We start from the raw sequence: 25,396 nt of genomic DNA on the forward strand, positions 1-25,396 counted from the left end.
ATGTGCTTGCAGAACTAATCTGGGGAAGGTAGGAAATTTGGACTAGCTTTACCTTTGGCAGGATTGAGCACTGCTGTGCAGGACATTGTGTTCTCATTTTTCTCTAATGCTTACAGCTAAGCATATGCAATTAGTCATTACAGGTGTAGCTTTGACAGGTTGGGACTAAAACCTCCAAATTAATCTCTTTGATTTTTTTTTTTTATTTCAGAGACACTACTCTCCTCTGAATAAAGATGGCAGAAATCAATTCTCATGTAAATATCAAGGAAAAGGTAGGTTCAAGTAACAGTACAATACAAACCAAAATTATATTTGCATACCTATTTAATTTCTGCTCTTTCCAACAGTTTACATACTGAACTTTATTATGTATTGACTCTGCATGAAGTTAAGTACACACAGATATTGATAGGACTAATCTGAATCTTGTGTGGTGAGAAGCATTTTTGCTTTTTTGCAGAGAGACTGTTTTCTCAGCTAGAATTCTCTTGTTCCTTTGTAATTCCTGTTCACACTGATGCTGTGGAGAACAGCAATTTGGGATGATTGTTGCTGTACAAAATGCAACCATTGAAGAAACACGCCCTTTAGATATAATTTTCTGCCAATAATAGTTAAAGCAATTCCTAAAAGTGCAGGACCTGCAAAGAGTAGATTACTTTTTCCTATGAAAGTATGTCTGCTTTTAACTGCATTCCATGTGCTTGAGTGAGTCTTCTCCTTATCCTTGGCTAGAGCTTGAGCCTCATCACCCTTTCAGGAGCAGTAGAGGACCTAAAGCTAATTAGGATATGAGGTAGGTCAGGAGATCTTCTGTGACTCCCAGCAGTCAGATTGTGAAGAGACAATCTAACCCCAGAATTTCTTTTTCTCTATCTCTCTTTATTGGAAACAGTTCCTTACCTGTTGCACTGCCCAGGTGCCTGTTTTTTTCAGTGGCTTTACCTTATATTTGGTGTTAACATCTGTGTTGCTCATTGTGCTTGAGGATTTGCATGGTAATATGAATCTCTGTCTTGGTGCTGAATGTCTTCCTTAGTCCTTAATAAAAGCACAGGGTTTTAAAATGGAGTAGCATGATGATTTTGTAGTAGAAACTAATGTCATTGAATTCTTTTCCCTGCTGCCAGAGTACAGTAATTCCCAAAATATAACTCAGTAAGTCAATTGAAGCTCTACATATTTACTGTGTTGATTGAAATTTTTTATTTAAGTCAGTTTTACAAGTGCAGGATTTTACAAATCATGTGTTTGTCTTTTGCAAGTTTAAGAATGAAGAACTGCAACAGGAGTTTTATTCACGGGAGATACCTGCTGTTCCAAGTGTGATATCAGCTGGGAGTGCCCCAAATCAAATGTTTATGACCATATGCATTTTAAGACAGGAAAATAATTGAATCAACACACTCTGTTATAAATTGCTCCACTGTTTATTCCTGCATCTTCCATTATTATTTAGTGCCACTAAATCCCTATGCCAAATTGAAAACTTAGTTTAATAGCAATTGAAATTGTTTTGCAAAATCATTGGGTTTTATTCTGGAAATATAGATTAATGTAATGCATAAAGGGTTAGTGACCAAACAGCATAAGCCTCCTGCAGTCTACATACTGCAGTTGGGAGGGTGTTGTGCTCAGGGAGCCATTGCACCTGGGCAAGTCCCTTGTGTTTTAAAACAGGGTTGCAGTGGCTCTCTTTGGTATCTTGTATTTAGCTTACTGTATGGGCAGCAACAAACTGAGTAACTATAAAGTGACTGTAGCTCCAGAAGTCTTTGAGTGATGCACTGGAAATACAAGGAAAAAGTTTAAAAAAGTCCTGCAGAGTTGTCTTGGATAATATTTGCACATAAACTGCTAAAACATGAGGATTACATTTGCATGTTTGAAAAGCAGACATATTTACAGTGTGCTGGTAAGGGAGTCAAAATCACATCCCTTTCTCACTTAGCTTACAGAGCTTCCATAGTCATCCCTCACAACACTGAAGCAGAGTGAGTTTAATGTTTACTTTTACCCACCTTTTAGGAGACAATATTTCTGGGTAAAAAAACTAAGGTTTATAAATATAATACTTGTGCTGAGCTTCACAAATCCATTGCCCTCAATGTAAATACCAGCAGGCCTGGTTTAAAAGAACAGACTAGAATACAGTCCCTTCCCAATTCTCCCTTTCTTCTGCCTTAGTGCTTGCAGATCATGATGTACTTAAGACTTTGATCTTGCTAGGACTTGCATGAAGCCAAAGGAGCTGTACATCTGCACACGAGTACTTACTCATGTAAGTTTCTGCAAAAGTAGCACACAGGTTTCTCCTTACATTGAAGGTTGTTTCACTGTGATAAAAATGTGGTGAAAATCCCATGCAGATTTCAGCATGTTTGTTCTTTTGTTTGGGGGTGGGGCAGCAGTTGTTTGGGGTTTTTTTTTCAGTGGTGACCTTTCCCTGTGTTCTCTCCGTGATCAGCTTCTAGTTATTCAAGAAAGTAAAACCTCTGCCACTGTTTTAAAAGTGGTGTGAGGCCAGTGCAGACATTTTGGACATTACGCTCACAACCAGGCTCTGTAAAGCCCCACCCCTGAATTTGAGTCATAAGAGAATGCTACTGTGGTAGTGATACTTGTATAATTCATTCTTGGCATTTCAGCTGAAATAGTTCATAGAGTCAATAGGTTAAACATTCTATTTTGTATCTTCTTTTTTCTCCCCCAAGAGATTTATATAAATGTTGGCCTGTGATGTTAGGAAGGCTAATGAAAGTTTCCATAGTTGGCAGAGACTCCTGCAGCTGTGATACTCTTGTAGGGGAGCCAGGACTGTTTCAATTACCATATTTTCATGCACATAACCCACAGATTTTCTGGAATAACCTAAGTTCTGCATTTCAGCAGACACAAAGGTCATTAATTGGGTGCATAACCAGTATAAGAAGTTTACCATCAGGACTTCTCTCAGAATAATTCCCTCTGCCCTGACCTTTGCTGTAGTCTTCCTTCACTATGCCACTATCCCTCTTGCCTCTGATAACGCTCATAATCATCTCTCTGCCTGAAAATAAGTAAGGATTTATTTTTTGTATGAGGATTTTCAGAGACCAAGTGTTGTACATAGTTCAGATCATATGCACAAAAGTTCACTGGATTAAGGGGTAAAATGAGCTAAACTCATTGGCTTGCATCCAAATCCATAAAATTAAAGTAGCTATTCAAGCATTAACCTAGTACATCACCAGAAGAGGTGCTGAGATTCTGAATTACAAGTCTTCGAAAGAAGAAGAAATTGGAGTGAGGAAGACAAATGATGTATTGTCTCCTGCAACAATTAGGCCCTCTTAGTTTAACAAGACAAGAGTGAGTATCAGGCGCTCCCCAGAACAACCATTCATTTCTGGCATGTGACTTTGGTTTTGATCCAAAGAAATATCAGGAATTGTTTAAACTTCAGGACTTGCTTTTGGGTCCATTTTTTTGGCTGGGATTTTGTTGTTGTTGTTGTTGTTTTTGTTTCTGGGGTTTTGTTTTGTTTTTGTTTGTTTGTTTGCTGTGACATCTGCTGTCAGCTGGAATTAGCAAAATACTCATTCAGAAGAAAATTCTCCTTTTGAGATTCTGTTAGGAGTAATGTTTTGCTGAAGTTCTCCTGAAAGGCTTGCTTTCTCATTTGTCATTTCAAGTGTCAGAGCTGGAGGAGCAGATGGGCAGCACTGCAAGAAGGAAATTTTATTCAGATGTGGTTTTGGAGGTTTCACAGTTTTGTTTGCATTACACCATAAATGTGGTTTTCATAAGCAATAGTCAGCATGCAAGAAAAGAGTAGGACTTAGTGGAAGGAATGGAAGTAGTATGTAAATTTGAAATCATTCAAATGATTAGTGAAATCACAGATTGGAAACTTTCTCCTTAAAGTTGACCTTTGCAGCTGTTCTTTGCCCATGAAGTAGATGGACTGTTCAAAGACCAAAAAGTTGATCAAAATGCACATTTGTCACTTGATGAGCCATTTAACTTGGATTAAGGATATCACAGACCCGTGTCTGTAAATGGTGCTGTCATCACTCAAGTAGAACAGTTCTTAGTAAGCCAAACTTCTCAGGAATCCTGAAATAACATATTAGAATGCCTGGCTATTTGATGGATAAGGGAGAAATAATAAATCCATGACAAGTGCCTAAAGAAGTTTACTGCAGCAAGTAGAACTTTTTTGGGGCTTACTAGGAATTAATGATCAGAATGTATGAGGGTGATGAAGAGATCATGTAGCAGAAAGAGAGGCACAGATCTGATCAAAACTGTCATTTTGCCCAAAGGGGATATTAGCAACACTTGTTCAGTTTACCAGGATGAACTTAGTAAAGCTTCTGGAAAAAACATCTCCAATGTAAGAAATACCCTCTTAATACAACCAAGTCAAATTGTATTCATGAAATGTGTTTGTGTAGAAGTTCAAAACCTTTTAAAAAATTCTACCATAAAGTGGTTTTAAAATGCATTTTCTTGCTTAATGTAGCCAAGATATCTGTTAATGCTAAATTCCTGGATTATCAAAACCAGCAGTGTTCTGCTGGCAGCCCTTCTTCCCTGCTTCACTTGCAGGATTTGGGAGAATTTGGGGGTGTAATGGAATTGAGTGATGTATCTGTGTACATAAAAAATTTGCTACTGACATGCAGTAAAAGTAAAGTAGGAAATGTCTGTGTTTATTGATAATCATACTTATAAATTAATGTAGTTCTTAGAGAAGACCTGTTGATCCTAATGTTTAGTGCAAAGTGAAGGTGTTAGTTTTCCTAACCAAGCATGAATAAGAATATTTCTGTCTGAGTGACCATAATAGTAACTTACTTCAGGGGGATTAGAGCAGCTGTGTTTAGGGGTTTCAGAACAGCCGTGAGCTTTCAGCAAAGAAGTTTAATTTGTCACTATGTCAGAAATACATAAACAAACTCTCTGAACCCTGGATATGTTACTTATTCACCAGAAACATCCTCTTTGAGATGATGCCAAGGGGGACCAGATGGAGCAGAGCAGCAAACAGGCAGTGATTGAGTCCATGTTGTTACAGTTGCCTGGGAACCATTTGAAACTTGACAGAGAAAGTAAAGGGCTTAGAGGAGCGCACATCGCTGTCAGCTTGGTTCTGCATGTGGAATAGGTAATCTGGTGTCACAACTTCCAGGCAGGCTCTGTTTCTTTTTGAGCTTGACTTACCTAGAAAGTCTTGTGAGATGAGTGTTTGTGAGGACTTCGAGTAAGCTACCATGAGAGGGTAGAATTCAGCATCCTTTCCTGTGTGCTATATTCCTCCAAAGTAACCTGTTACTGATTCATTTTATATATGTATGAGTGTGTGTGTGTGTGTATATTTTTTTTTTAGGTGAGCCAAAAATTTGCCTCAAATGAGATGTTTAACAGTAATCATCAGAAAAATAGTCAAGTATATCTGATCAGACCTTGAGGATTTTATTGTGAGGTAGACACTTATCTGAGGAGACTTGATACCTTTTTCAATTTTGATTCCATTTCTGGGCAGTCTTCAACATTTTTTGTAAGAGACAGATAAAAACATCCTCATGACTGTGGAATTCTGGCCCTTATGAGACGCAGTCTGGCTCAAATTGCAGCAAGCATTAGCAGGACTTGAGCTCTGGATCATGGGTTTAAATGGAGGTGGACCTGGGTTCTGTCTTTCATGTTCTTGACTGTATACAGTCAATATCACATGTTTATATTTTAGGTCTGTGATTGCTTTGAAGTAACTTTGGTAAGCTGAAATTCTAGGAAAGTTTTCTTAGTAAACAAAATAATGTGCTTTCCTGTTAAGCTGCAGGAGGGAAAGCCCAGGAACTTAACTGCTGTCAGTGACAGATTTTCAACTAACACTGACATTAATAGCTTTAATTATCTGTGGTTCTGAAGGTATGTTACTGAATTCTCTTGGCGTCCTGGAATGCTGTCTAGCATCCAGATGATGACAGTAGTTCACTGGGAATCTACACTGGATAAAAACAGGATGTTTCACAAAATAATTAGTCTGGTAATGCTGTTTCTCCTATGATCAGGTTTCAGTAAGTAGGAAAAAAAAGTTTTCTCCCACATAAATGGAAATCTAATAAAGTAGACTGCTGAGTTAGCCTTTGCAGAATGGCATTAATGCAGTACCATTCCCTGGGAAGGGATTCTTTTGTTTGGGTACTTTCTTTCATACTTTAGGATGCTGAGTATTTTTTAAAGGAGTTGGTTGTTGAGAAGTCATAAATACCAGATGATTCCAGTTGCATAATCTGTTGTTTACATGTTAAGAAGATGGATATTCTTACTGAATTTGAGGACTATGAGTTTAGAGAGAGAAAGTTAGAAGTTGCCTCCTGCCCTGGCATCATCCTATCACATCTGTCATGAAAATGAGCTCTATACAGTTTTTTGGATTGGGAAGTGATGGACTTCTCCCAGGCAGCTGGAGGTTTGTAAGCCTAGGTGTACAGCTGTACTAGCACAAGGGCTGTTTTATCACCTGAGGTAGCAGGTGAACCAGAGAGCAGCCAGCATACCTGGAGGGGCTGGATCCAGAACACATTGAGCCCTTCAGTAAATCCACCTTGTCATCTTGCATTTGTCAAGCATTCCTGGAGCTTTGATATGCTTCTGTTCATCACAGTCTGTTTAGGTCTCTTAAGACCTACAGTTGGAGAAGTGCACTTGTGTTTGGCTTATGCTGTCAGGAAGTTTCCCATCCCTCCCTTTGGCTTTTTTATTTTTTATTACTAGGTCCCTTTCTGGAAACAAATGGGACACTTTTTGCATGAGGGAATAGAGATGAGCTTCAGACCCAGAAATCTACCTATATATTTGAAATCAGGGTTAAAGGACTAAGGGCTGGAATATCTGGGACCTTGAAATTTGCATTTCTAGGTGAAGGCTGTCATTATAGCCTCGTCTCCCTCCATATACCTTGTCTTCTTCCCAGATATACTGTCAGGTCACAATCTGAGTCTTGTAACCACATGTCAGTAATTTCTGTCCAGAAATTGCTGACATTTTCATTGCCTGTGTACAACAGTTCCAATGTATTCTGGATTATAACATTGGTGAAACAGTGCATGTGTTGTAGACTTGCTGTCTGGAACACAGATCTTTGTCTTTGAAATTCCAGAAGTATGGTAACATGATGCCATTTTGTTCCTAAAAATTTGCAAGACAAAATACTTTGTTTTGGAGCAAAACCCTTTGGGATCTCTGTTCTTTTGATTCTAAACTGAGATGGTTATAGATATAGATGTGTGTGTATTAATTTTGATGCATCCTACTGATTGCAAATTTTAGTTTTCATCTACTCACCCACTTAAATCACTGCAAAAATATGGAAATTTAGGAGAAACTCTAACCTGTAGATATCCTGGGTATCACAGCATACATATATAAGAGAAGCAGATTTTAAAAAGTCTAAACAACTTGTGATTTTGGATTTCTTAGGTCTTGGACGCTTTCCATTGCAATCTGATTTTCTTTTCCTGAGGAATTCTTTCATTAAACTTCTCAATTTTTTTTATTTTCCAAATAGAAAGATAAACAAATGTATTTTTTGTGCAGCAGTCGACAAAAAATATTGTTGGGTTTTGGCAGTAGAACTGTTGAGCTTTACAGTATATTAATTCCCTAAATCAAGTTTTTTAGTAGTCCAACTAAACCAGGGCTGTGTCTACAGTGTTGTCATATGCTAAATTTCTTTTCTCTGTACTGTTAAGCATTTTTCCTAAGATCATCATCCTGGGATTTTTTGGGTTATCTCCACAACAAAATGTTTCCATAGCCTTTTTTATTTAATTATAGTATTAGTTGGATGAAGCACAGTTTAGCTTTTAATTCTGCTTTTTCTATAATCAAAAAATTCTTAACAAAGATCACCCAGTGCAAACAGAAAGTCTTTGGTTGATCTTGTAGACTAAAACATAGCCTGCTTGGGTGAGTTCTTGTGTGTCAATGTCCTCTACCCTACAGATATTCTTCTTAAGTTTCCTAAGTGCGCTGTTTGGCGAGTTGTCTGATGCTCTGAGTGAGGTCTTAGGCTCACTTGGTTGTTTCCAGATGCTTCCCGAGGCTTGCAGGCCTTTCATAGCAAAGTAGGACCTAGAAGCCATGGGAGATCCTTGTGCTTAAGTTTAAAGTTGGTTAGAATACTCTAGATATTTCTTTTACTATTTTTCCTGTAAGCAGTTACCACAAGGAGATTATGCAATTTTGAGTAGGCAGAGAGACGATTCACATGATTGTGAAAGAAGAGGGGATTTTTTTGTGAGAATATGAAGATGTAATCCACATGGTGAAAATGTTTGAGAGCTATGAGCTTGAACATAAAATGTCTGCAGCTTGTGGCCTGCTCTACCTTAGTGTCTTTGCCAGCTCTTATTGTGGAGCCAGCTCTGTTCACACTTGTTGCAGCTTTATCAGTAAATAGCACGCCTGTGCCCACAATCACTAGATTAATTAACTCCTTTTTCCAGTGCTTTCTCTTCACATCCTATTGATTTGGGTTAGTTTTCACTTGGCTGCCTGCAGTACATAGCAGAGAGCTATACTCATTACTTCTTCCCATGCATGCATGTCAGCTGAAGAGAGAAACTTGAGCAGACAGGGGATTTTCTGCATAGTTTCTGGCAACAACAGCCTCTGGTTCAAGCAGTCCACTTGTCAGCATGCTCTGTATGAACATTAATATAAAGTTACCCCTGTGCAGTAGATATTCTAAAGCAGCCTCTGTTGGCTGGGGACTGAGCTTGTGGGCCGGCCTGGTTCAGACGTAGCACAGCAACATGAGACAGAAAATGGGATAGGCCTCTGGGAAAGGGTCCTGGGAAGTAGGCAAGCACTTCAGCTTCTAAACTCTGGGTTTGGTCTGGACTGCCCAAGGCTAGACTTGCTACCTGAGAGGTGCTGTGGGTGAATGTGAAGCTGCAGAGAGGGTTGTGATGGGAAGATGGACAGGAGCACAGTAAATCATCCTAAGTAGCTGTACTAACATGTACTGAAGCCAAGCACGAGCCTTTTGCAGTTCCAAAGCTGAGTCCAGTAGGCATCAGGAATCTGAGCTGTCCCATCACTGCAATGAGAGAACATGCCATGATTCCTGGTTTATGGTAGTATACAGGACAGGGAAACACAGTGGTTGGGGAGTGGGGTGCACATACTACAGGAAAATTAGATTATTTTGGTCAAATCTGAGCACTTGAGTGCTCTCAATCACCTTCTGATGTCCCCATTGATGGAGACTCCATAGGGATTGTCCTTCAGCACCTAACTGGGCAGCTAAAACAAGGTAGTGTGAATGCTTTTGTCATGTGAGCCAGCCTAATGCCCTTAAACAGCTCTACCTTCATGTATTACTTTTTCACAATTATATTTCACAGTACAATAAAAAGACCACACTGCTTCACAATTAGCATGATGGCATTGGGATGTAGTAAATAAAGTACACCCTAATCAAGGATGTATTCCCACAGAAAGATGACAAAGGAGGGTCCCAGATGAACATTTGCAGGACAGTAACAAGTTTCTGATTGAAAATACGTGCTGGATATCTTGACTCAGAAGCTCATAAAGCTAATTTGGAACAGCTAAACTGGTCTGGCAGAGTCTCTCATTTTTTATCATAGGCTTTTGTTTTGCTAATTTTGTTTAATTTTTTTTTTTTTTTTTTTTGGTCTGATCTAGTAAAATTTTTATAGCATTAAAATGAAATAGCAACAAAGTTTCATGCAGCTATTTGCTTTCAGTTATAATATATAGGGATGAGAAAATAAATGATAATGTGATTCCAGTAGGAATATTTTATTAAAACATCATTAGTTGAATTCCATTTGGTATCAATGGATAATGACAGTATAGCAGTAGCAAATGCTGTGAAATTTAAGCATTGCATGCCAGAGTCATCTGTGGGTGTAACACCTGATCCATCAGCAGTTTCCTGAAGGATTTGGCATCCCATGTCCTTTGTTCAGGTTTTTGTTACACAAGCTTCCTGGTCACTTGTATATGGAACAGCAAACTGAAATAATGTTGAGCAGCCACTAGAACTTTTAAAAATGATATTGTTCTCTTTTAGCCTCCGACTGTTTTCATGCATATGACTGTTTTTCAGATGCCACAAAAGCATCAGTCATAACTTTGATGTAGCAAGGCCATGCAAGAGCCTTGTTGAAGAAGTCGTGTGCTCACTAAATTTGCATAGGTAATATGTCAAGACACTTGGCAGCAAATAGACTATTTAGGAAAGGAGCATAATGCCAAATTCTGTCAGTTGAATTAAGCTAGAATTCTTCTGCTGTGACTGAGAGTTGGATTTGTTTCCAGGATTACTGGCTACCAGTTCTATCATTTGATGTCATGAAGAAACTGCTTCATTATTTGCATGGCTGGGTGAGGATAGGATGGGCATTGCTTTGTGCAGATAGATACATTACTGTGTGCTTGTGAGCACCTCAGTGTAGCAGGTATTTATATAAACATGCATTGGCACAGGTACCTTATAGTCTGAAGGAGTATGATAAATTCATGTGATTGTCTTCCTTTACTTACAGATCAATGCAATCCGATCAATTGTTCCGAACAAAAGCAATAATGAGATAGTTCTGGTGTTGCAGCAATTTGATAACAATGTAGACAAGGCTGTTCAAGCTTTCATGGATGGTGAGTACAATGTACCTTTTTCACTAATGCAGGAGGGATTCAATGACATGCCAAGTATTTGTTGTCTCTAGTGGCTCAAAATATATTCTGTAGTTCTTCTGAAATCTGATATGTGACACTTGTTAATTATTAAAAAAATTGATCCTCCTGGCTGCATCTTTGCTTCTTCATAGTATGAGATGGAGTATGACATGGTTGTTCATCTGTTCTACCTGACTTTGCTATTCTTGAAGCCATTCTTACTGCAGACCTGCTTCTTTATTCTGCATGAAAGTTAATGCTTTGTAAATAATATGTCAGGAAATTATTCATTATTGAAGATCTAAGTACAGTAGCTAAGAACAATTCAGGATAGTTCTGAAGCACATAACCAGGCCCCTAAACCCCTGAACTTGATGCATACATTGACATTCAAACCTCAATCTGAATTTTGCAAATAGTCTTGACATTTATAATGGCTGAACCAAGACTCCATTGAAAGTTCGAGCCATTTAAACCTGGATCCATGTTTGTATTTTGCATCATGAGACCACCTCTAATGAAAGGTCACTTGTATTTTAATATCACTTTTCTGGTAAATATATAAAGTCAAGTATTTTGAACTTTCACCAGGATCTGTGAGAAACCCTTTGCCAAAAGTAATGGCATACCATGAGCAATCTTTTTCAAAATTTTTGCAGCTTGGGGTTACATAAACGATAGTAGAAGTTCGGTGGACTCAAATGGCCCTGTAGATCTTAAAAATGATCTAAATCATTTTTGCTATCTCAGCAAGTTGTTTAATTCATGCCTATTTTACTTCAAAATGGTTTTGGATTTGATTTGGAATAACTTACTAAAATGTATCAGTCAAAAAGCATCATCGTATACTAGGAATTACCAATATGCAAAAAGCAGATGCAAGCAAACTGGAGTATTTATAAATGTTTCAAAATTCTTCCACCAGATCTATATGATTCTTTTTGCTTCAGGCAGCTGCACAGACAGTTACATTCTGAGGGATGTATTGAAATTGCATTTGTGTGTGCACACACACACAGAGAAAAAGGGAAGTGTGATGCATCCAATTAACAATAATTTTTTTCCTGTAATGTATGTCCTGGGGAAGGTAGTGGAGGACTTTTTGATGACTATTCACTAAGTTGCTTTCACTTTATTTTGTAGTAAGTTATCATAGCTTACTTGTGGCTTATGAATTGTTTCCAATGGCTCCTCAAAAGAGGAAGTTCTTTCATCACCTGATGTAAGGAAGAAACAGAGCAAGCACAAGCTTTGTAAGAAGTGCAATAAAGTCATGAAGAAAAGCAAGCTGTTATACCTGAGTTCAGATGACCTTTTTTTTGAACTTCACCAGTGCATGATTACTGTTCAGAAGTCTTTGTGAGGGAGTATATGAAAATTGCTAATATTTGTTACTGTCTAGAAAGAGCAGAAAAGATACATATCCACATAGCTGCCGCTGTGGATGGAATAAATAACTGAAATATTTTTTCACACGAATGACAAAAATTGCTAAGATTGAAATAACACTTGCTGAGAAGTCCTGCAATTAGGGTGGCCATGCTGAGGGGAAAGGTTGAGCTGCCTCCATGCAGTGCTTCTCTCAGAGGTGCTGCTAGCTGAATCAAGAAATACTCATATTTAGTTTCCAATCTTGCTTCGTATCTGGATTGACATTTAGATGATCCCTCTGTTACAAATTTTATTCTGTATGTAAAATTTGATTTAAGTGAAAGAGAGTTCAAATGTTTTATTTGCTATGCTAGTTTATCTAATCAAGCATAACCAGAAGGTCTGTTCAGCTGCTTTGTAGATGTGTTCAAGAAAATATACTGGTGTATTCAAATGAGGGCTTTGGGATTTGGATAGTTTGTGCATTTCCAATTGGAAGAAAGAGAGGGTAATTGGATGAATCCCTAAAGTAACTCTCAGCATGCATAGTATTCACAGGGAAGCTGAGGGGAGCAAAGCAAAGACACCACCAGCCAACACAAAAAGCGTGTTGGTTGCTACTGTGAAAACAGTTATCAAAGCTGTCACATGAAATCACATATTTTCAGCAACATGGAGTAAAATGGGGAGCAAATGTTTATTACTTGATACAGAAACATGGTGCCTGTCAAAAGATGAGGTACCTTTAGGAGAGGGGCTTGTACTTACATGTACATAAGTGTGTGTGTAACTAATTGTAAATATGTATATAGTTATACATGAAATAGAAGTTGTCTTAGCCTTCTATCTGCATTGTCATGTCATCTAGCAAATAAAACATGGCTTTGATGGATTCCATGCAAGTTTTTTCACAGTTTAACAGATGTGACTTAGCAAGATACATAGTCTTTCCTATTGTGTGTGACAGGCTCACCAGATAATCTTGGATCTGGCTTATTGTGATAGAAAAGTAATTTCTGTACATCTGAAAACCTCACACGTGTTTGGCTGAATACAGGTTGACAACTCCTGGTGGTCTGAAAACAGCAATTCTTCTTAATACTAATATAAAGATTTTGCTGAAAGGATTGAGAAGAATGGCTGAGTATGAAATCCACTTGAAAAGGCAAATAATTGAGTATTTACTGGATTTGTGAAGTGATGGTAAAGTGATTGTTAAATTCAAGCAGAAGACCTTTAATCTGCTGGTATTTAAAATATTATTGTAGCAGATGCTGCCATAGTAGTTTGGATGACAGTTCAGACTGAGTGCTTACCATGAGATCTATTTTCAGCATTAGGCTACAGGAGAACAAAATGATGATGTTAATTAGAAGGAGAAGAGTTTTCTTCTAACATTGCAGCAAGCACTGGTCTGACCAAAGCTCTGCCTGCTTTGTTCCATAAATTTATTTAAGCAACTCATTATGGCTGACAGGCAGAATTTCAAGTATAACTGTAATTACTGTTCAGTATAATTTTTTTACCATTCTTTTCTGCCAGGCCTAAGTTTACTGTATTTGTGTGATGCAGATTTTATGCAAGAGTCCATGAAATTACTCTTTTGTATGCTAATTCTTTACTTTTTATACTCTTATGTCTTCTGAAGATGACAGGTAACAAATAAAAAATTCGTGATAAAAATGCCAGAAGTTTTTAAAAGTTTTGGATGCTCTAGAGTCAAGGTGGATTATTTAACGTACTCATTGTTGACTCTGGGTACTGAGATACTTTCCTTTTCAGGCAAGAGATTTTGAGTGTTGATTTTTCTGGGTGTTATGCTAATGTTTTAAGTTAGGCACACAATCACTTTGAGCAATGAAGTCCATAAAAAGCCAGTAGTGCCAAGGAGACCATCCACTATAAGTAATGAACTCAAAACAGGTCACTGAGAAGAAGAAAAGCAGCAGTGTCCATTTTGTTCTCCCCACATAAGAGAATTCACAACAAATTGAAATGCTCCTCAGCTAGGAGACTAGAAACTGATCATGAACACATGGTTCTTTTTCATAGCTGAACTTCTGTTGAAATGTTTTCTCTTTCTCTAGGCAGCGCAACTCAGGTTCTAAAGGAATGGAATATGACAGGGAAAAAGAAGGTAAGAACTTGCTCTTTAGAGTCAAGGCATTTAAATCACTTGTCAGCTGTCTGTACTTGAATTGTACTACTGTGGGTCAGTACTTGGCCTTTTCCATCACAGATGACTTCATTCACACCTGTAGACAGTACTTGAAAGCAAATGTGTGTACTATTTTTAATCCTATTCTTCTGTCATTGTCTCACTAAGCCCAGTGTTCTGAGCAAATTTCTGAGACAGCAGAAATTTACTCAGAATTTCCATGTACCTGAATGTGGGACCCTGGACAGGCACATGACAAATCCAAAAACAGCCCATGCACAAAAACACTTTTCATAAGAAACTGTATCCTGGGTAGTCACAGCCACTTAGAGTGCTCAATTTACTGATTGTATTTTGAGTTTGTACAATTTGCATTGAGTGATGTCTCTGTTCTTGTGATATTTCTCCATTTAGAACAACAGGAGAAAAAGAAGCAAATCTAAACAGCACCAAGGCAATAAAGATCCTAAAAACAAGAATAGTGGACCTGAGAAGGCATCTCAAGAGCCTCAGCGAATAAATGACTGTCATATGAATGGATGCCCTAAGGACAACTCTGGCCGTGGTTCTGCCAATCAGAAACTGGAAACCACTTCTCCTGAGAACAAAGGCTCTGGATTGGCAGGGTCAGCACTGGACTGTCCAGAAATCAAAGGTTGGTTTGTCTGACAGAGAGCACCTTTGCAACTGGCAGTAGCCAAGCCTCCATTGACATAAAAACCATGGTATTTTTACTGCCATGAAGATGTTGTAGAGATGTTTTTGTGGAAAAATAATGCACATAACTATCGATGTCATGCCAATAGATTAATATCTGCACACTGTTCATCTTGTAATATGTTTCCTTGCAATATGTCTTTCTTCTCCTGTAGACAGCCCAGCTGATCCAGAATATTACAGGTACAAATATAGAAAAATGCAGGGTTAGAAAATGGCTTGAGTGTCAAATTGTTAGCAAAATTATTAAATCCCTCATGTGGGGTAGAGATATCTGAGCACTATGAGTTTTTGGCATATTACTGGATTTCTTTATTGCTTAGTCCAAACTAGTCCATTTTTTGTTTTTCTCATCTTCCCTACACAGGCTAGTCACAGTAGACCTCCACTGGCTTTTCTTAACAGGGAAGGGAGGGCCTTTGTGATTGGAAAGGCACTCTGATAGCCTTTTAGTGCATGCTAATTAAATGCAGTAAAAACAGTTATGCACATTAACAACAAATTTCAGAAGAGCAAATCTTAGGGACAGAACCTGAAGAGCCCTGGCCTTTCTTTATAGGTCAGCTGATAGATTGCTGGTTTCTAATTAGCTGTTAGAGTTATGTAGCAAGGGCAGCCTCAACTGAGAGTAGAAAGCCTTGATTTATAAAGAATGTTCTATGTGCACTAGTGTGAGATGCAGCCAGGGTTGAACAGGTTAGTGACAATTCTCCCAGAGGAGAGTTCCTCAGTGTGTGCAAGACGGTGTTGGCATCGCAACTTTGACGTGTCCAGAGCCCTGCATTACTGGAGTTTCTTGCTTTCACAGATTCACAGGTTTCTTTGACTTCTTTCATTACATTCTTACATACTGTTTTATGCAAGATACCTTTCCTGGTTCTAGACTCAACCTTTTGAAGCCCTTGAAAGCTGATTTAAAATGTGAGCACTGATGTTCCTCCTTGTTCCTCTGATGTTACATGCTTGCCATTAAATATACCAAGATGTGCTTTCCACCTGTCCTAATGCCCAGCCAGGGAAGAAAGAAGTCACTAGTTGATATGCTGTCCCTGTCCATGTGATATCCCTCAATCCCAGTATTTGTCCCATTCCATGAGCCGTAATCCAGTTGTTAATCTGACAAGTCCCTTTTCTCCAGACACCATGCATCATCAGTTGAATAAAGTGATGCATAAAAAGCATCTTCAGAATGAAGAATCATTCATTCATTAAAGTGAATGCAAAAATTAGAAAAATGAGTTAACACAACAAATCACTTTTTATGCTTGTTTCCTTAACTAAAATTCACAGTGGCAGTAATAGCTGACCTTGCCTGTCAGTTTTCACAGTCATGCTTTGGCTGCTTGTTCCTCTGTTAGGATGCTAGTATCTTGAATCCCTTTGAAGTTTTGGAAAGAGGAAACCAGGTTGTCTTGTGGCAGCCAAACAGGCTCAGGCATTGTTGTTTTATCCTTCTGAAGCTGTTGAACCCAGGAGCCTAATCTTTGACATACTTTCATTTCCTGCTTGGTTCCTCTTAGCAGCAGCTTTTGATAGAAATCTGTAGTCAGGCAAGGTAAGTATTTCAGGTAGGAATGTTTAGTCAGAGCTTTTAAAATGCTTTTAGTAAAATTAGGAATATTTTTTTGTGTGCTATATATATGCATATTTGGACAAATACTATAATTGGTAGCATGCCTTTTATGTTATGAGGTGTTTTCCCCATTGGCATGAAAGAGTTGATTTTTTTTAATTGAGTTTTTCTTTTATACACTGTTGAAATAAGGAAGTGTTCCAATTAGTGTTTAATTACCAAAACAATTTCATTTGTTGTCATAGCTCTCTGAGGTTCTGTAGAATGTGTGCCAGGAGAACACCATAAAGTCATTCTGACTTAAAAGTAAGACTTCATGCCTTTCTTAATCTTACAACTCCCTGTTTTCTTCCTTAATGCTTTCTTGCAGACAGAGAACGAGAACGCCAGAGAGTATCTGTGGAATCAAACCCAAAGACTGTGAATGGAGTAGAACAGCATGAGCCCCTTCAGTCATCAGTTCAACTCCAGTGTAACCCAGGCAGGCCAAAGTCAAAATCTTCCTCAGTTAAATCACCCAATGTGTCAACCCAACCTGAAACAAAGACAGATGATTCAGTCAAAAAAAGAGGTAAATTTGGTTTCTGGTTCCTGTGTTCTGAGGTCAAAAACAGCTGAGGCCTCCAGGAAAAAACCTCTGAATTCACAAAAGTTAAAAAGAGATGTGTTGGAAAGTACAAGCAGAATTATTTTAAAAATGAATTAATTTATGCTCTATTTAACATATTAAACTGGATAATTTGAATTAATAATGCCTTTCTAATATTATTTGATTTGGGGGATGCATTTCAGCAAACATGTTTAGAAACTGAAGAGCAATAGGGAGGGACTATGAAAAAGTTGGATTTATGGACTTCAGTAGAATACCCACTTCATTCTAGTCTGGGCAAATAATATGTTGAACTATTCCTGGTGCCTCATTCAGAAAAACTAAAACCAACTTTCTGACTACTGTGCAATTTTTGTTTTCTATTTTAGGGCCAAACATTGAAAAGTCAGTAAAAGACTTGCAGCGTTGCACTGTTTCTCTAACCAGATATCGTGTGATGATCAAAGAGGAAGTGGATAATTCAGTCAAGAAGATCAAAGCTGCTTTTGCAGAATTACACAGCTGGTAGGTATATCAGCTGCAGGGATCCATCAGCTCCACTTAGAAAAGAGACTAATTAAGTGACTGGTATTAGTGGGGAGGGGTCACTTACACCCTCTTTGTTTGCAGCATTTGGTTTCATAACAAAAAAAACATGGTGCCATTTAAGTAATGACATTCCTCACCAACCAGGAAGTAATATATGCATATATTGTATACATACATAAAGTTCTTTGAAAAAAACTTGGATTTTTTTTACTCCTTAATTATCCATTTTGACCTAATTATTTTGTATCAGATTCAGTGACAACATATATGAGCAAATGAAAGCTGTTCTAAATATCCTGTCTGGGATTTTCTGAAGTCTCTTTTACCTTCTTTAAATATCTTTTTTCTGTACTGCATCTTTGATCTTACTTCCTTTGGCAGACAGTCCTTTACTGTCTCTTCATGTCCCATCATCTTTGCTTCTTATCCTACCATTGTTCTCTTAACTTTCCCTCATAGTTCCTTCTAAGTTTCCCATCCATCATTTAATTTCCAATTTGCATCTCTAATTCATTCTTTTTCCTCATTTTTTTATGTCTTTAATCTGTTTTTTATTATAATTTTGATTACTGCTGATCTTTAGCATGTATACCTACACCCTTTGAAAACATAGAGCAGAAATAATTGCTGTAGTAGCAAGTTGCATATTTGATATATTCTTGTCATAGAAAAATATTTCCTGCTTTGTGTTTCACTCAGCCTTGGTTAAGCACAGATGTCATATAAAACCTATGTATTAGACAGTGTTGAAATAAAAAGAAGAAATCATGTTAAAATGTACAATACTTGGTTACAAATCAGAGAAGAGTAAAAAACCTCTCCCCTTTAATTCAATCACAGTATTTGTCAGTACTTTCATGAGCATGTCTTATAAAAGAGCAGTAGTATTGGCAGAAGTTTGTTAACATTGGACTTCAGTGGTGTATTCACTTGTCTTCAAAGATGTATCTAAAGTAACTTTAGGGCTATTGGGGCTCCACTTTTCTATGGGCAGAAAATCCAAGTGCTGCTGAGCTGATTTTGGGGAAGATTCTGGTTCACTGAGCCCCCAGTGTACTTTACGGTATAGCAGGGAGAGCTGTGTTTCTGTTTCTCCAGTGAATGTGAGCTGTGATCACCCGTTGTACTAAACTCAGTAATGTCAGGATTGTTCTGGAGCCATATAGTGATTTTTGCTGATGAACTTGCATGTGGTAACAAGATTGTTGGGATAGAAAAATTGAGTGGAGTTCATCAGCTCCTTCCACCTTTTTTTGGCCCTTCTCAGAGGGGACCTTTTCTCTGAGAAAACTATAGCTGGATCTCATTTGCTGAGTAGTTCACACTCACTTTTTTAGTTTTGGTAGGAATGTTAAAAATATCTTATGTCACATGTCTCACCTTGGCTGCTGACAGTCACAGGCAATTCAGTCTTTAAGCAATTGTCACTCTGATCACAGAACAGACTTAGAATTTTGTCATGATCTAAAAGTGCAGGAAGGTAGTAAGTTCAGAACTGAAATTCTTCATTTTTCATGTATTCATATTTTAGTTTGAAAAGCAGTAAAACGTATTGCCTAATACTAAAATACACCAAAAGAGTTTGTAAATGCAAGTACTTGAAATTATTAAAATAGCCTGGAAAACTTTTCAATAGGCTTAATTTTATTTTGCCTCCTACCAGCTTCAGTGCCTAAATTATTGAAGTGGAGTCTGCTGGAAGCTCTAGAATCTAACAGATCTGTGGTCTGAATATTTGTGCCTCAGCATAACATTGCAGTGAGGACAGTACAATGTCAGGAGATGTTTATGGAAATCTCAGTACTGGCTATGTTGCTTTTGGCAGCTCGTAAGTCTAACATTTAGGTTTTTCTTCAAATGAATGAAGTAGATTTTTTGTTTAAATAGTGAACTGCCTGACTTAACACCTTCTTTGCTAAAATTAAAGAGAGTTTTCTGATATTTCTTACGATCTTGTGGCCTAAACTTTGAGGAAGATGGGGACAGCTGTTTTAATGGCTTGTTTCCAAAAGCTCCCTGACAACTGCTGTAGATTTAGTGAATTTGGGTAGAAATCACCTGAACCAGTGATACATACAGCTTCAGACCTCATACAAGGATCACACTGTATTCCTGAGCTGCAGGGTTTAGTGTGTGTTTTTTACATGGGAGTTTCCTTGCTCCATAATTGAACAAAACATCCCCAGTGCTAGCAGGAGGGTAAGGTTTTAAGTGAGCATATTTATTACTCTCCTTTGGTGTGGACTTTCACAGTCAACATGTCATGAAAAAATTAAGGAATTCAGCTAAACTGTGTCTCCAGAATGCTATGGAATAACCAAAGCAAGGGCATGATGTCAGGTCTCTATTGTGATTGTGATTTCAAAGGTTTTTCCAAGTTTCTCTCCCAGCTCCTGCTGGAGTGTGGGCTGCTTGAGATGGACAGCAGATACAGCAGCCACCAAGTGCTGTCTGTGTACAGAACTGCCAGGAACACTGGAATGAGCTCAGTACTGTAAGCCCTTCCTGTTACACACAGCTAGCACCACCTAAGGGGTTTTAGTGAAGCTAAATGAAGTCAGAAGCTTTTATCTTGCATTGCAGCTGAATGCTGAAACACATACTAATTTGTCTCTTTTGGGTTTATTTTTCTTCCTTTGATAATAGGATATAAGACCGCTTTTGTGTCCTTCAAGGTCAGAATCAAAACTGCATTGCAAGAGTCAGTAATATTTTTGACTTTCTGATAATCTGTTTTGTTTTTTTTAAAATCTTTCCTTATTTTACCAATCACAGAAAGAATGAAGAATGCAAAGATAATATCATGTATCTTCCTCCTACTTTAAGACAGTAAATGAAACCATTATTATGGAGTTAAATGAATAGCACATGTGGCCTAAGATGTCCTGAAAGCTTCAGCAGACACATTCACAAGAACTTCTCCTTTTAACAGCATAAACTATTGAGTGATAGCTGCCAGTGAAAATCCATGTTTCTCTCTGGCTGATTTTTCACAGCTTGACCTAGCCAATAGGGAAGTTACTCCTGAACATGTAATATGGTGCTATTTAAAAAGTCACCTATCTGGCAAGATAGTGCATAACCTCCCAAAATTGAAAACCAGTGCAAAGGAGCAGATGTGATGTGAACCCCTGTAAAAGCTTGGGGGAAAATGTAATGCTTACTTCAGTTTTGACTTTGTAGTAAAATGGGGCAAATAATAATCCCAGAAGGATGTTTATTTTAAAACATTGCATTGGGCTCACTTTCTCTTTCTTAAAGAACCTCACTGAAGTTTCTGGTAACTGCAGTAATTCTCTGTGTGCTCAGAAGTGATAACAGCTTGCATTTATTGAGTTCTTTTCATGCCAGAAGACTCTACAGCATTTTACAAGCCATGGGCTGGACCAAGCAGGGCACTTAGCCCCACAAGAAGTCTTTTGCAGTCTCATGTGGATTGTGCTCCTGCTGTGATCCAGCACTCTGGTCACCCCTGCTCTTGCTGGGCTTTCTGTGGCATTGCTTTCCCAAGGTTATGAGAGCACTTGGCAAAATGAGCTGAAGGGCAGTGTTCCTCAGGCTCACATGGGCCTGAAAGTTAGGAGAGAAATCTTCTTGATGTTAGCTCTTGATCCAGTATTTGTCCTCGTTGCAATCAGCTTTGCTGTATGGTTTTCAGGAATATTTTGGTGTCAGAACATGAGGTGCTTCCCTTACTACTTTGATATAAAATACATCAGAGCATAGCCATGTCCCATGGTAGTGTAGAGCACAGAAAAGAAGGCTACCAAATAGTCCTTTACTTGCAGGGGAGGGTTAAAAAAGCTAAATGAACTCTTCTCTCACTAGAGTGGACTTGAGACATTTGTTGCCAAGCTTAAAACCTGCATGCATTATAAATGTGTTCTCACTTGTTTTCCACCAAGGGACTGAATAACCATCTTGGGGCTAAAAGAAGAACCCCAGGAAATCTGAGTGAAATGTGTAGAGCACAAAAGGAGCCACAGCTCCCCATAACACCTCTTGCCAGAAAATAATTTTCACGTATTGGGCATTCATACAGTCATATGGAAAACTAAAAGGGAACATCTGCTACTTGCCCATATGGTCTGCTGCCAGCCACAAATGGTCTATAGAAAACAGTAAGAACCAGGTTTAATTACACTGCATGCAGAACTGAACCACATAAATACAAGCTTCTCTTCTCTTTTGTATGTATTGATATGTCCAGTGCTGTGTAGAGAGCATGAAAATCAATACAACTGAGTTTTTGGAGTGAAGAGAAAGTAGTTGAAAGCTTTACTACAGGCTAGATTAAAAAAAAAATCTGACATAGTGCTGGGAAGATGGAGTTTGACAATACTGACAGTTTAAAAATAAAATAGATTCAGGGTAACAATTAGAAAACATGTGCTGTGTGTTTGGGGAAAATTAAGAAGTTTTCATATTGTTTTCTAACTTAAAGCAGAGGAGTGGTTGAATGGGGGAAGAAGTAATCTAAAAGAACAGAATTATCTCTGTACTTAGATAGTTGTGTCTGTGCTGACTCAGTGTGGGGTAGTGAGCAGTGGTGCCAGTGCTCAGTTGCAGAACAGTGAGAACACTGTTGCCCCTTTCTGAGACCCCTACTTGGCAAACTGTAAAGATAATGGTTTTGTGTCACCCTTAGCCCAGAATCAGTGGCACCAGATGAGAGCTGCCTGTTTGTGCTGTGGTTGTTTGGAGATGGGCAGATGGCTGGAAAGGCCAGGACTGGTATTGCTTTATTCTGAGCAGAGTTCTGTGCTGTTTTTCTCTCCATTTCCAGGCAATTCTTCTGAGGTTTCTGTCTGTCTGACAGCCGGCCTTTGGTAGTCGTTTTACTTCTTAAGTCCAGGTCAAATCCTCTTGCAGTTCGTTGTGATGTTTGTTTGCCCATCAGTTGCATGATCCAGTCCTTAACCTTGTCAGCACCGAGAAGATAAAAATAGTCTCCTTGCGTTCTGGTTTCCTTGGCCCCACTGGCTTTTCAGGTACTTCCAAAGATAAGTGCTTTGACCAAGGCCCTGCTGCCTGGGTGGTCTGGGAGAGCCTGATCCTACAGCTCTGGCCCCAGGCTGGGTACCTGCCTGGAGAGCTGCAGCACTGGAAGAGGGGCTTGTGTTGGCACTCTTATTGCGACCTCCAGCAGTCTGGGATCCCCCCTGCTGTGCATTAGTGGAGAGAACAGACAGAGTTCTTGGAGCTGGAGGGAGTTAAGTTTCAATGAGATACCTAAGTCCCCCTTCTGACCCCTTTGTCTTCTACAATTACTTACTTCATCACGGTATTTTTTTAACAAGTTTGTGAAGCTGGATGAAAGAGGTGAGCTTCAAAGGTGGATTACATTGTTTCTTAGCTGTTGTCCCTATTTCATGGTGCTGTGTCTGCCCTCTTCCCTCCCAGTCATTCATAGGCATGTTTGTCATCCTCAGTAAAACAGAGCACACAAGTTTTGAGGCTGTGCAGGTATACTCTTGATTTTGTACATGCCATTTTGTACATGTAATAGGTGACTATCTCCTTTCTGATCTCACAGTTGTCAGACTAATGAAAAATCTAGCTTACTAAACACAAAAAGAGAATAATTATCTTGAAAAATTTCAACTGACATTACACCAAAAAGCTAGACCTTTCTTTGAGGCAACTTTCCAATGTGCTTTTTTGAGAAAGTGACTTCTTTTCTATAGCAGGAACTCAACTATTGTCTTCTCCTTTCTGGAGTGTGTTTAGGCTAAAATATTTAACCAGTAAGGTATTCAGATACCTCAGGAATCAGATCAGAACTGAAACTCAAATAGGAGAGAAATACTTTACAGGTTTGTGTAAAAATGTGCGGGATGCTAACAAGCCATGGTGCAACTCATACTAAAACTCCCATATTGTGAGATGATGCCTTCATTTCTAAATAACTAAAATTTAGAATTGTTCTTTCAGGAAAAGGTTTTCCATGTCAGTTTTTAGCTTAAACAGGCTTTTAATGTGATGAGGCAATAAATTTCTAATTGTTTGTAAAGAGATCTTAAAAGAAAATTGCAAATAGGCCTTTAATTATGGTGCATTTACCAGATCACACTGTGCTGGGTGGCCGCTAGAGAGAACAGTGTTAGTGAAGGTAGATAAAAAATTACACAAAATGAACTTGAATAACTAAAAGCCTTTAGGCATTTTCAGTTCTACTAGATTGTGCTCTGCAGAGGGAAGCATTTCAGTGAAATTGATTTATGCTGTCTTTTGTTTATATTCTTATTGTCAGACTGTACTAGTGATCAGAATGAAAATTCATGTAATCTGGTTTGCTGTGCAATCATTGTGCATATGCTGATATGGTAATCAAATAACCTTTAAGCATTGTGAACATTTAAATAATATTGAGCTAATACTGAAAGAATATAATCTACTGAAACATTGCAAAATATGTAATGTACCAGCTTTTCCTACAAGGTATTTTCTACAATATATATCTCCTATTACTATAAAGAAAACTAGAAGTATCATTTCTCCAATTACAAAATAGCATGGCTAGTCAGTAAGCTGTTCATCCTGTAACACTTATAATCACCTAGTACAGGTGATTGGGCTTTATATTTACATTCTCATCATACCATTCTAGCTCCTTGTGCTACAAGTTTGACAGGGACAGTTCTAGTTTTTGGATTGACGTGCAGAATTCTTTTGTGAAATACACAATTGGATTAGAGATTCTTATCTGTTGTCTTTTCACACTGCCTGTGGGTCAAGTATGTTCATGCTAGAAGGGAAATATGTGCAATAAAAAAAGCATACTACTTAAAGCAGAACTTATCAGGACCATCTCATGAATTTGCATGTAACCTCAGCTGAAATACAGCAGAGACAGTAACAGTGCTAACATCCCTCAAACTTGCTTGGGCTTGTCAGCAGCTTGTCAATCAGCACAGCTTCAAGGAGCTACTGGGTTCCAAAGCGTTGACAGAGCAACATCACTGGAGTATGTTGTATTTTTGTTGATGCCTAAACTGCCAGGCTCGAACAGTGTCTCACTACTTCAACCCTCTTCCTCATGAAAAAAGGGTTCAAATTGTACCTCAGTGTTCAGCAGCTCTCCAGCTGAACCAGCCCCCAGAGAATGCCCAGGAAAAATGGCTCTTCCCTCTTCTGGATGAAGAGCCCTCCTGCAGTTATTCAGGATGCCACCGCTGACCCTGTGTTCCTCAGTCTCCAGAAGAACAGTTGTTCTCAAACTGTTCACAAAGCTGGTTCAGGGGGAGTAAAGCTTATTAAACACCCCAAGGAGAAAATGGGCATTTTGAGGGGTTTAGAGGGTTATGAAAGGACTCATTCGAATTATGCTTAAGACTAACCTTTATGCCATGCAGCTGGGACTTACCTTTAGAGCTGTGTCAGCATTTTTGCCTCCATGTCAGCTTGGCCTTTTTATTTCCCCATCTCTTCAGGCACAATAGGTTTGTCATAATGCCTAGAAGAGGTAGAAGGAAAGAGAAGATTCTGGTCATCTGGAAACCTTATGACTCTCATCCGTAAAGCTATAAATCAGCCAGTCTGGCAGTCTGAAGCAGCTTTTCTTAATAGGCACTAATAACTTTAATCATTTTAGTGGAATTTGGAGGTATTGCAGCTGACTGAAAATATCTTTTCTTTAGCACTGTGCAAATACTAGATTTCATGCTGTAAACTAGAGGAAGATTATTTTGTTTCACTAATGTCAGAACAAATTCAGAATTTGTTCTGAGTACAA

At 38.5% G+C, this 25,396-nt stretch overlaps 1 protein-coding gene across 2 annotated transcripts in view; it reads left to right on the forward strand.

Annotated features, from left to right (window-relative positions):
• The window catches only part of SPATS2L (spermatogenesis associated serine rich 2 like), a 76,107-nt gene that overhangs the window by 36,055 nt on the left and 14,656 nt on the right, over window positions 1–25,396 (forward strand). For both annotated transcript variants that reach the window (XM_066553749.1, XM_066553750.1), the window contains 6 exons: window positions 212–275; window positions 10,575–10,683; window positions 14,163–14,212; window positions 14,648–14,888; window positions 16,894–17,094; window positions 17,502–17,637. In XM_066553749.1, coding sequence (XP_066409846.1) covers window positions 237–275; window positions 10,575–10,683; window positions 14,163–14,212; window positions 14,648–14,888; window positions 16,894–17,094; window positions 17,502–17,637 — 776 coding nt within the window. In that variant the 5' untranslated portion in view covers window positions 212–236. The remainder of the gene's footprint in view (window positions 1–211; window positions 276–10,574; window positions 10,684–14,162; window positions 14,213–14,647; window positions 14,889–16,893; window positions 17,095–17,501; window positions 17,638–25,396) is intronic.

This window comes from Molothrus aeneus, chromosome 7 (genome assembly GCF_037042795.1).
Source record: "Molothrus aeneus isolate 106 chromosome 7, BPBGC_Maene_1.0, whole genome shotgun sequence".
In the NCBI taxonomy this organism is placed as follows: domain Eukaryota; kingdom Metazoa; phylum Chordata; class Aves; order Passeriformes; family Icteridae; genus Molothrus; species Molothrus aeneus.